General features: G+C 36.6%; 1 protein-coding gene across 12 annotated transcripts in view; it reads right to left on the minus strand.

Moving 5' to 3' along the window:
- NEK1 (NIMA related kinase 1) overlaps positions 1–12,783 on the minus strand; it is a 216,646-nt gene that overhangs the window by 82,587 nt on the left and 121,276 nt on the right. For all 12 annotated transcript variants that reach the window (XM_054485170.2, XM_063664283.1, XM_063664282.1 and 9 more), the window contains 3 exons: positions 8,056–8,187; positions 6,116–6,181; positions 5,808–6,036 (listed from right to left, as the gene is read on the minus strand). In XM_054485170.2, coding sequence (XP_054341145.1) covers positions 5,808–6,036; positions 6,116–6,181; positions 8,056–8,187 — 427 coding nt within the window. The remainder of the gene's footprint in view (positions 1–5,807; positions 6,037–6,115; positions 6,182–8,055; positions 8,188–12,783) is intronic.

Below are 12,783 nucleotides of genomic sequence, written 5' to 3' on the forward strand. Positions count from 1 at the left end.
CACAATTTCAGATCCTGTTATTGGTCTATTCAGAGATTCAACTTCTTCCTGGTTTAGTCTTGGGAGAGTGTATGTGTCAAGGAATTTATCCATTTCTTCTAGATTTTCAGTTCATTTGCGTAGAGGTGTTTGTAGTATTCTCTGACGGTAGTTTGTATTTCTGTGGGATCGGTGGTGATACCTCCTTTATCATTTTTTATTGCGTCTATTTGATTCTTCTCTCTTTTTTTCTTTATTAGTCTTGCTAGCGGTCTATCAATTTTGTTGATCCTTTCAAAAAACCAGCTCCTGGATTCATTAATTTTTTGAAGGGTTTTTACTGGCAAACTGAATCCAGCAACACATCAAAAAGCTTATCCACCATGATCAAGTGGGCTTCATCCCTGGGATGCAAGGCTGGTTCAATATACGCAAATCAATAAATGTAATCCAGCATATAAACAGAACCAAAGACAAAAACCACGATTATCTCAATAGATGCAGAAAGGGCCTTTGACAAAATTCAACAACCTTTCATGCTAAAAACTCTCAATAAATTAGGTATTGATGGGATGTATCTCAAAATAATAAGAGCTATCTATGACAAACCCACAGCCAGTATCACACTGAATGGGCAAAAACTGGAAGCATTCCCTTTGAAAACTGGCACAAGACAGGGATGCCCTCTCTCACCACTCCTATTCAACCTAGTGTTGGAAGTTCTGGCCAGGGCAATTAGGCAGGAGAAGGAAATGAAGGGTATTCAATTAGCAAAAGAAGAAATCAAATTGTCCCTGTTTGCAGACGACATGATTGTATATCTAGAAAACCCCATTGTCTCACCCCAAAATCTCCTTAAGCTGATAAGCAACTTCAGCAAAGTCTCAGGATACAAAATCAATGTGCAAAAATCACAGGCATTCTTATACACCAACAACAGACAAACAGAGAGCGAAATCATGAGTGAACTCCCATTCACAATTGCTTCAAAGAGAATAAAATACTTAGGAATCCAACTTACAAGGGACGTGAAGGACCTCTTCAAGGAGAACTATAAACCACTGCTCAATGAAATAAAAGAGGATACAAACAAATGGAAGAACATTCCATGCTCATGGGTAGGAAGAATCAATATCGTGAAAATGGCCATATTGCCCAAGGTAATGTATAGATTCAATGCCATCCCCATCAAGCTGCCAATGACTTTCTTCACAGAATTGGAAAAAACTACTTTAAAGTTCATATGGAACCAAAAAAGAGCCCGCATCGCCAAGTCAATCCGAAGCCAAAAGAACAAAGCTGGAGGCATCACGCTACCTGACTTCAAACCATACTACAAGGCTACAGTAACCAAAACAGCATGGTACTGGTACCAAAACAGAGATATAGATCAATGGAACAGAACAGAGCCCTCAGAAATAACGCCGCATATCTACAACTATTTGATCTTTGACAAACCTGAGAAAAACAAGCAATGGGGAAAGGATTCCCTATTTAATAAATGGTGCTGGGAAAACTGGCTAGCCATATGTAGAAAGCTGAAACTGGATCCCTTCCTTACACCTTATACAAAAATTAATTCAAGATGGATTAAAGACTTAAACGTTAGACCGAAAACCATAAAAACCCTAGAAGAAAACCTAGGCATTACCATTCAGGACATAGGCATGGGCAAGGACTTCATGTCTAAAACACCAAAAGCAATGGCAACAAAAGCCAAAATTGACAAATGGGATCTAATTAAACTAAAGAGCTTCTGCACAGCAAAAGAAACTACCATCAGAGTGAACTGGCAACCTACAAAATGGGAGAAAATTTTCGCAACCTACTCATCTGATAAAGGGCTAATATCCAGAATCTACAATGAACTCAAACAAATTTACAAGGAAAAAACAACCCCATCAAAAAGTGGGAGAAGGATATGAACAGACACTTCTCAAAAGAAGACATTTATGCTGCCAAAAGACACATGAAAAAATGCTCATCATCACTGGCCATCAGAGAAATGCAAATCAAAACCACAATGAGATACCATCTCATACCAGTTAGAATGGCAATAATTAAAAAGTCAGGAAACAACAGGTGCTGGAGAGGATGTGGAGAAATAGGAACACTTTTACACTGTTGGTGGGACTGTAAACTAGTTCAACCATCGTGGAAGTCAGTGTGGCAATTCCTCAGGGATCTAGAACTAGAAATACCATTTGACCCAGCCATCCCATTACTGAGTATATACCCAAAGGACTATAAATCATGCTGCTATAAAGACACATGCACACATATGTTTACTGCGGCACTATTCACAACAGCAAAGACTTGGAACCAACCCAAATGTCCAACAATGATAGACTAGATTAAGAAAATGTGGCACATATACACCATGGAATACTATGCAGCCATAAAAAAGGATGAGTTCATGTCCTTTGTAGGGACATGGATGAAATTGGAAGTCATCATTCTCAGTAAACTATCGCAAGGACAAAAAACCAAACACTGCATGTTCTCACTCATAGGTGGGAACTGAACAATAAGAACACATGGACACAGGAAGGGGAACATCACACTCTGGGGACTGTTGTGGGGTGGGGGGAGCGGGGAGGCATAGCATTAGGAGATATACCTAATGCTAAATGGCGAGTTAATGGGTGCAGCACACCAGCATGGCACATGTATACATATGTAACTAACCTGCACATTGTGCACATGTACCCTAAAACTTAAAGTATAATAATAATAATAAAAAAAAAGAAATGGGGTGATAGCTAAAGAACAGGACAGAAAAAAAAAGAGAAGCAGCCATATTAAGGACTTGGGAAAGAGGGAAGGGGAAGAGTACGATGGAAAAGAAAGAGCTTGGCATGTTTTAAGAAGTGAAAGGTGAAAAGTAAGTAGTTCCTAGTGAGCTAGTTAGAAGGAAATGGATACAATGAGCAGGCAAGGCATAAACCAAGAGAGAAGAGAGACTTGAATCATGAAAAGAACTTTGGACTTTTATTCTAGTTGCAATGAAAACCAATTAGGTTTTAAAATGAGAAAGTGATGTGATATACTTTGGTTTCTAATCAGCATAAAATATTTTCAAGTCTCTTTTTTCACAAGGTTACAATGACTCTACATCCCCACCCAGTAATACCATCTTACCTTTCTGTTCTGCTTCGCAGTTTAGCTTCTTGAAGAGGTTCTAAACTCTCTTTTTAAATTTCCTCTCCTATTCACTTCCTAATTGTTGGATTCTATTTCTGTCTCTAGCACTCTAATGACACTGCTTTTACCAAGCTCACATTGCCTCTTCTCTGACGAATCCAGTGTATATTTTTTAGCCTTCAATATGTTACCTCTCTTCCTGAAGTGCTCTCTTCTTTCTTTGGAACCCATACTACAGTCTCCTAATTTTATCTCTGTCTGTTCCTCATTTTCTTTGCAAAGGTCTTCCTCTGATGAACTCTTCGAAGAGTTTCACATAAAGCCCCTATAAGTCTGTCTCCTAGTATCTTTTAAATGTCTCCTCTTTATTACCTTTCAGTAATTTAGTTAAGGTCATCATTAACTTCTGCCTAGATTAGTGCAACAGCCTCTAAAAACTGGTTTCAAGGATGTCTACTTCTTACTAAGATGGTATAGAGTAATTAGAGTTATGCTGCTCCCTAACTAACCAAAACAATTGGACAAAATATATGAGACAGCAGTTTCAAGACATTGTACAACAGGTAATAAAGAACATGGGTCCCTGAGAGAGAGAAAAAACAAAAACAAAAACAAATGAGATGATCCCTATGATTGCCCAGCCTTTAGAGTTTTCAGGCTATAGCTAATGGGTCTACCACACTCCCTGAGTTCAGGAGGTAGAGCTGGGATTCCTGGAAGACCAAGGCAACTAGAAAGAGAATTCCAGAGACCTGCAGACGGTAGCCCTGAGTATGAGCAGGGCAAATATATGAGAAAACTACCCAAGTTAGGAAAAAAAGCACCCAGAAAGATTACAGAGAACACAGACATGAAATAGTGTCTATTCCTACCAGCCAAACTGGAAAACCTCATCATTCCTTGTGTAGAGCACTCAGAAGCATCTTATCTCCTAAATGGGGATAATTAGCATTAGACTAAACATGGCTCTGATCTCACCTCACAAATATTAAAAATAAGACATGACTGAATCAAACTGAGTCCAAGTATTATAACTTAACTGCATTCTAGAATAAATCTCCAGAATAATTACAAAAATACAAAAATACCTAGCACCCAACAAGGTAAAATGCAAAATGTCTGACATCCAATTAAAAACAGCCAAGCATGCAAAGAAGCAGAAGAATACGACCTGTAACAAGGAGAAAAGGCAATCAATAAAATAGACCCAATAAAATTCTAACATTTGACACAGATGTCAGAGTAAGTAAAGACATTAATAAAGTTTTTGCAACTGTATTCCACATGATCAAAAAAGTTAAGTAGAGACATGGCAGATAGAAAAACAACTCCTTAAACTTCTGGAGGTGAAAACTACAATATCTGAGATGAAAAGTACATTGAATAGGATTAATAGCAGATTGGGTATGGCAGGAAAAAAAGACTATCATCTATTAAAGATAGAGCAATAGAAACTATCCACAGTGAAACACAACAAGAATCTAAAAAATTAAAGTAAAAAGAGCACCATTGAGGTATGAGACAGAAAGTGAAACTGGAGTCCCTAAAGGACAGAAGAAGGAGGAGGCATGGAAAAAATATTAGAAGAAATGATGGCTGAAAGTGTTCCAATGTGACAACCATAAACCCAAAGACACAAGAAGCTCAATGAATCCCAAGGATAGGAAGCATGAAGAAAACCACACCAAGGCACTTTACAATCATATTGCTCAAAACCAGTGATAAAGACAAATCATAAAAGCAGACAGATAGTGTCCCCACCCAAATCTCATCTCGAATTATAATCCTGTGTTGAGGGAGGGAGGTGACTGGATCATGGGGGCTCTTCCAAGACTGATTTATGGTCTCTTATGTATTCCTGCAGTAGTCTATGATTATTCCTAGCATAGTATTTATCAACTACAATTATCTCTTTACTTGCCTGCCTTTCCACTAGACCTTAAGCTCCTTAAGGGGAGGGACTACATTCTAAACATTATTATATTCACATTGCTTAAGAGTGTATTGCATATGGTAGGTACCCAATAAAGAACTGTTGAATAAATAAGCAAAATAAATGCTATCAAGTCTTTGGGCTTTTTTCCAATGCAAGAAAAAATTCTACAAAAACAGTCTGTGAAAAAAATTACTTAAAATCAGATTTGTTGATGGTCAGACTTGCCCTTCTAGAATGTAAGCTCCACAAGAGCACACAAGCTTCTGTTTTGTTCCTATATCTCCAATTCCTAGAACAACGTAAGAAATATAGATTCTCAGTAATTATCACCGAATATATAAATCATTAAGTCAGATTTTCTCAATACTCTCGCTAAATGCCTAAGAGATGTTTCTGAGACACTACTCTGGTTCTCATCAAGAATTATTCATAGTAACAGATTAATTTAACATGGTATACAGAGTTAAAGTAATGCAATTTAAATATGTATCATTAGTTCCCTCTCTCACACTATACACTTTTGTAATAAAAATCCTTGCTATTAAGGCTGATTAGTTTGATGAGTTCTCTCTGCTCTCTACATTTCACTGTGAGAGGGAGGCACTTCTACTGGCCCAAAAGGAAAATATACAGAATTCTTTCAGCTTCTCTCAATTCTTCTAAGTGTTCATTTTTTTCAGAGTGGTTAGTCTATAAGTTTACATATGTACTAGACCTAAATAGGATATTAATATACTTCTATACATACTTTCAGTTGTAGAGAAGGATGTATCTAGTGTTAACTCATCCAGAGGAATCACAAGTTGACCTCCTGCCTCCCACTTCTTGCGATCAGATGAAACTGATTTTTCTTTTTCATGCTCTTTGGCATCTTCATGAACATTTATCTCACAAGTATCAGAGAGATTCTGCTTTCCTTTTTCATCTTCTTGAGCTTTAAGATTTTCATTTAATCTACGAAGTATTTCTCGCTTACTCTGAAAGTTACAACATTATATATTTTAATATGTATATCATTAAGTAAAATGATTGATAAACTTTGAAAATTTTACTTACTGAAATAGCATTGTTGGTCTTTTGCATCTCTTCTGAAGTTTCCCGGGTATCAGTTAAAGTACTGTCCTTTAAATGCAGATAGATACAGAGGAAGAGATAATTTTATTTTTTTAAATCTACCTTTAAAAATATTATACCCTTGTTACTTTTTGGTTTTCATTAATTTGTTCCTTGTAAATTTTTTACTCCTATAAAATGTTAACAAAGCTTCCTTCATTATCAGCAATGACTAACCTTTAAATATTATTAATTAGACAACATAGACAGGGGCCAATTCTCAATTATTTGTCATATTTTTGGATTACTGCTCACATAATTAACTATATCCTCTTCCTCTTTGGTACCTGATTTTTTGGTAATTTAAGTCAGTGGTAGAAATTAGAGGAAAATTCATATACTCTCTTAATTATAACTAGAAAAAGTTTTGATAGATGAAGTAATTCAAAATAGGCTGTGTTATTCTAAAACTGTCTATATTTCATGTATATATATCCTTGTTAAGCCATAGTACTAAATGTAATTGAGAAGTGGCTTTCCTCCCTAAACAAAGAGTGTAACAAAAATTAGTTCTGAGTCATCTGTACTACAAATGACATAAATTTTATCTCCTAATTAGCATTGTCAAAGCAATCCAGACTATCTAAAATTAAAAAAATATACGAAAAGAAGAAATTAGCAGTTATGAAAGCTATGAAAGCAAAGGCATGTAGAAGATTCAAAGTAAGAACAATTTTCTAAGTTTTAAGTAAGTGACATTTACCAACACAACACAGAAAGAAAACCGTTCCAGTTATATGGATTACCTCGAATTTTTTAATACTTAAAAAAAATTAAAAATTTGGTGGTCAGTTTCAAAGTAATATATGAAGCAATGAGACAAAGAACATTTTACCCAGTAAAGTAGTCAGGAATTAGCAGTCCTACAACCAGAGAGATGAACAGCTATTGAGATGTGAGACTGGGTACCAAGAAGGGACCACACAGTGGTATCTAAAGTTGGAGTAACAACGTAGCACATGCAAAGTCGTTATCAGAAAGAAAAAGTGACTAAGCCTACTTGAAGAACAATAGTTTCTTACATGAAGTTCTTGAGAATGATCAAGAAACTTATATTTTCTTACTCAGTCTTATTTTCAAAATCAACCCAAAGGCTATAAAAAGCAACAACTAGTGTACCAATTTTGTCTGCAAGTATTTACTGAAACTAAACAAATAAAAGGCACAGACATCCATTACCAGGAAAGGGGAAAATGAAGTTATTATGTTATCTGATTCAGTAGACTTTTCTCCTTCTGTCTGTTGAATTCTAGGCAGCAGCTCCACACTATGAGCCCACTTCTCTTAACCCCTGAACAGTCTTGACACTTTAGATACCTGAAATATACTTCTAAGTTTAAGCTTTTTATTTGTCTATGTTTCTTTGTTTTACTATCTGTAGGGCATGATAGAGATTCAGAAGTACAAGGTAAAAGGAATAACTGATGAATTAACTGTAGTTCTACTGAGTCCTCTAACATTTGCCATGTCACAAAATTTGAATAAATGTAAACATGTGTTGGACCTAATTCCTAGAGCTACTTTAGTACCAAAGAGACATTATTCTTTTTAAAGTGAACATTTGTTAATCATGAGGGTTGGGTAGAAAAATGTTTATAGTATTATTTTCAGTACATTTCTCTGTATATTTTATTTTTTCAATATTCTTTTAAAGTAATATAAGAGTTACTGTGATATATTTTCATCTACCAGGTGGTCCTAGATATAAAACTTATAAATAATGAGGCTCCAGTATTCTGAGTAAACTAAAATCCCTTAAAAAGCAATTTTTTTCCTTAGAAAAGCCTGAAAGGGACATTAGGGATTAATGTGATTTCATTAAATTTAATTTCCTTTTAAATAATCTTTTGACTGTGAGGAGTTCTGAATCTTAGGAAACTTACCACGCCAACTTCTTTCAAAGCTGAAGTTACAGAAATAACAGATCTCATCTGTTGCTTTGATGGAGAGCCACCTGTTTCATGCTGTCCCAAAGGTGGAGAAACATCAGAACTCTTAACTCCTTTAGCCACCAACTATAAAAAAGGATTTTATTAAATACATTAGGGATTTTATATTTGTATGAAGAAATAAAATGGTACCTATCAGATCACTATTTACCCACTGTATCCACAAGTAGTTTTTTCATTCCTGAATTATCTGTTGAGCAAGGCATTATGATGCTACATGCTGGGGATAGAGCAGTGACTAGAGAAAAAAACCTCTGGTCTCAGATGTAAACATAGTCATGTCACATAGTCCTAAAGAACCCACTTTCATTGCATTATCAATGTTTCATGAAATGATCCTGAAAAACTGTCTTTTAAAGATTCAAGTGTAAGACTTTGTTAATCTTACACTTCTAAAAGAAATGCTTTTGTAATTTCTGCAGGTTTGGGTACAATCTTCTCAAAGTTCAAATATCAATTACTCAACATAAGAGCCCTCATAAAAATGCCAACATAAATGAGAATGGAAGGAGAAACAGATCCAGGTAATAAGATTTACTTCACTGAAAATATCATGTTGTATTAACATATGTGCTTGTTTTTATCTTGCCATTTAAACTCTAAACAAAGTAAGATTATGAACCCTTAATTAATACAAGGAAATGACAATTGTATGGTATTGTCTGGGTATGACAATAGTAACACAGTAGGAAGTTTACTACCTACTCCCTATTCCTAGTCTTCCTCAATCTAGGAAACAAGACTTTCTGGGGAGTATACATTTCAAACACAATATTTATTGAGTATCTTCTAAAAATACAGTAATAATACAATCTTAATATTTGGCTTCTAGACCTTCACTTTACAACAATACAGGCATAGCTCTGAGATATTACGCACTTGGTTCCAGACCACTGCAATAACGGTAATATTGCAATAAAGTGAGTCACACAAATTCTGGGGTTTCTCAGTGCATATAAAATTTATGTTTACACAATTCTGTAGCCTATTAAGTGTGCAACAGCATTATGTCTAAAAAACAATGTACACACCTTAATAAACACCTCATTTCTAAAAAAAAAAAAAGCTAATGATTCTTCTGAGCCTTCAATGAATTGTAATCACTTTGCTGGTGGAGGGTCTTGACTTGATACTGATGGCTACTGACTGATCGGGGTGGTGACTCCTGGATGTTGGGGTGGCTGTGACAATTTCTTAAAATAAGACAAAAATGAAGTTTGCTGCATCCATTGACTCTTTCATGAAAATACTCTTTTGATTTTGTAAAAATATTTTTTAAATTCTTTATTATTTAAATAAAGATGAGGTCCACTATATTGCCTAGGCTGGTCTTGAACTTCTGGCCTCAACGACTGTCCTGACTCAGCCTCCCAAAGTGCTGGGATTACAAGCGTAAGCCACTATGCCCAGCCCATGAAAATATTTATCTGCAGCATGTAATGCTGTTGCATTTTACCTACAGTAGAACTTCTTTCAAAACTGGAGTCAGTCGTCTCAAACCCTGCCATTGCTTTATTGACTAAGTTTACAAAATATTCTAAATCCCTTGTCATTTCAACAGTGTTCAAAACAGCTTCACTAGAAGTAGACTCCACCTCAAGAAACCACTTTCTTTGCTTCTCTATAAGAAGCAATTCCTCATCCATTCAAGTTTATCATGAGATTGTAGCAATTCAGTTGTATCTTCAGGCTCCCCTTGCCATTCTACTTCTCTTGCTATTTCTACGACATCTACAGTGACTTCCTCTACTGAAATCTTGAAGAATGGAGTCAACTTCTTCCAAACTCCTGTTAACGTTGACATTAACATTAACATGACTTTAACTCCATGAATCAAAAAAGTTCTGAATGGCATCTAGAACGATGAATGATGAATACTTTTTAGAAGGCTTTCAATTTACTTTGCCCAGATCCATTAGAGGAATCATTATCTATGGCAGCGACAGCCTTTAAAAAAATGTATTTCTTAAATAAGAAGACTTGAAAGTCAAAACGACTTCTTGATACATTGGCTGCAGAATGGATGTCGTGTTAGCAGGCATGAAAACAACATGAATCTCTTTGTATAATACATCTCCATCAGAGCTCTTGGGTAACTAGGTGCATTGTCAATGAGTAGTAATATTTGGAAATAATTTTTTTTTTCTAACCAGTAGGTCTCAACAGTGGGCTTAAAATATTTACAGCAAACCATGCTGTAAACAGATGTGCAGTCATCCAGGCTTTATTGTTCCATTTAGAGAACGCAAATAGAATAGATTTAGCATCATTCTTAAGGGTCCTAGGAGTTTCAGAATGGCAAATGAGCACTGGCTTCAACTTAAAGTCACCAGCTGCATTAGCTCCCAACAAGAGAAGAGTCAGCCAGTCTTTTGAAGCTTTGAAGCCAGGTACTGACTTCTCTTTAGTTATGAGAGTCCTAGATGGCATCTTCTTCCAATAGAAGGCTATTTTGTCTACACTGAAAATCTGTTGTTTAGTATTACCACCTTTATCAATGATCTTAGCTATATCTTCTGGATAATGTACTGCAGTTTCTCCATCAGCACTTACTGCTTTACCTTGCACTTTCATGTTATGGAGGTGGCTTCTTTCCTTAAACCTTATGAAGCAATCTCTGCTAGCCAACAATTTTTCTTCTGTAGCTTCCTTATCTCTCCTAGTCTTCATAGAATTGAGGAGAGTTAGGGCCTTGCTCTGGATTAGGCTTTGGCCAAAGAGAATGTTGTGGCTGGTTTGATCTTCTATCTAGACCACTAAAGCTTTCTCCATATCAGCAAGAAGGCTGTTTTGCTTTCTTTCTTTCTTTTTTTTGTAAGAGATGGGGTCTTGCTCTGTCACCCAGGCTGGAGTGCAGATCCAGGCACAATCATAGCTCACTGCAACCTTGAAATCCTAGGCTCAAATGATCGTTCTGCCTTAGCTTCCCAATGTGGTTGGGACTATAGGTGTGTGCCACCACATCCAGCTAATTTTTCTTTCTTTTTCTTTATCTTTTTTTTTTTAGAGACAGGTTCTCACTATGTCGTCCATGCTAGTCTCAAACTTCTGGCCTCAAGCAATTCTCCTGCCTCAGTCTCCCGAGTTGCTGAGACTACAGGCACCTGGCTGTTTTGCTTTTTTATCGTCTGTGTTCACTGGAGTAGAACTTTTTTTTTTTTCTGAGATGGAGTCTTGCACTGTCACCCGGGCTGGAGTGCAATGGCACTATCTTGGCTCAGTGAAACCTCCGCCTCTCTCCTGGGTTTACATGATTCTCCTGCCTCAGCCTCCCGAGTAGCTAGGATTACAGGCACACACCACCACGCTCAGCTAATTTTTTGTATTTTTAGTAGAGATGGGGTTCACTATGTTAGCCAGGCTGGTCTCAAACTCCTGATCTCATGATCCACCCGCCTTGGCCTCCCAACATGTTGGGATTACAGGCGTGAGCCACTGCACCTGGTCTGGGGTAGCACTTTTAATTTCCTTCAGGAATTTTTCCTTTGCATTCACAACTTGGATAACTGCTGCAAGAGGCTTAATTCTGTGCCTATCTCAGCTTTCAATACGCCTTCATCACCAAGCTTAATCTTGATTTCAGGTGACAGACATGCAACTCTTTCTTTTACTTGAATACTTAAGAGGCCACTGTAAGTCATTAAGTGGCCTAATTTCAATATTATTTTGTCTTAGGGAATAAGGTCTGAGGAGCGAGACAGGGGAACTACTAGTCAGTGGAGCAATTAGAACACACACATTCATCAATTAAATTTCCCATCTTATATGGGTGCAGTCGGTGGTGCCTCAAAACAATTACAACAGTAATATCAAAGATATAATGATAATAATGAAAAAGTCTGAAATATGGCAAGAATTACAAAAATGTGACACAAAGACATAAAATGAGCAAAAGCTGTTGGGAAAATGACACTGACAGACTTGCTTGATGCAGGGTTGTCACGAACCTTCAATTTGTAAAAAATGCAGTATTTGTGAAGCACAATAAAACAAGGTACGCCTGTATTTATTTTGTTCAAAAAAGGATGGAAACATTGCTTTAGTCCCATAGTTCAGTATTATTGAAAAAGTATACTGATATTTAAGATGTTACTACAAATAGGCCGGGCGCAGTGGCTCACACCTGTAATCCCAGCACTTTGGGAGGCCAAGGCGGGTGGATCACAAGGTCATGAGTTCGAGACCAGTCCGGCCATCATGGTGAAACCCTCTCTCTACTAAAAATACAGAAAATTGGCCAGGCATGGTGGTGCACACCTGTAGTCCCAAGTACTCGGGAGGCTGAGGCAGGAGAATCACTTGAACCCGTGAGGCAGAGGTTGCAGTGAGCCGAGACTGTGCCACTGCACACCAGCCTGGGCGACAGAGCCAGACCCTGTCTCAAAAAAAAAAAAAAAAAAAAAAAGTTACTACAAGTAACTTTTAAAAATATCTAGAGCTCACATAACAGTATTATCACCTTGAAAGATAATATCTAAATATTTTGAAACTTTATGTTTGTTTTAATTACTATAGAATATAAATTCAAATAAGGTTTCATACACTGAGAGAATAAAAACAAGCTCCAAAGTTGTTCTGAATAGCAGCAGTATTTTTAGAACAAATATGTTATTTCTCTAGATTATTACTTAAAAGAAATATACTTTGAATGAACACATTCTG

The sequence above is a fragment of the Pongo pygmaeus genome, chromosome 3 (assembly GCF_028885625.2).
Source record: "Pongo pygmaeus isolate AG05252 chromosome 3, NHGRI_mPonPyg2-v2.0_pri, whole genome shotgun sequence".
Classification (NCBI taxonomy): Eukaryota; Metazoa; Chordata; class Mammalia; order Primates; family Hominidae; genus Pongo; species Pongo pygmaeus.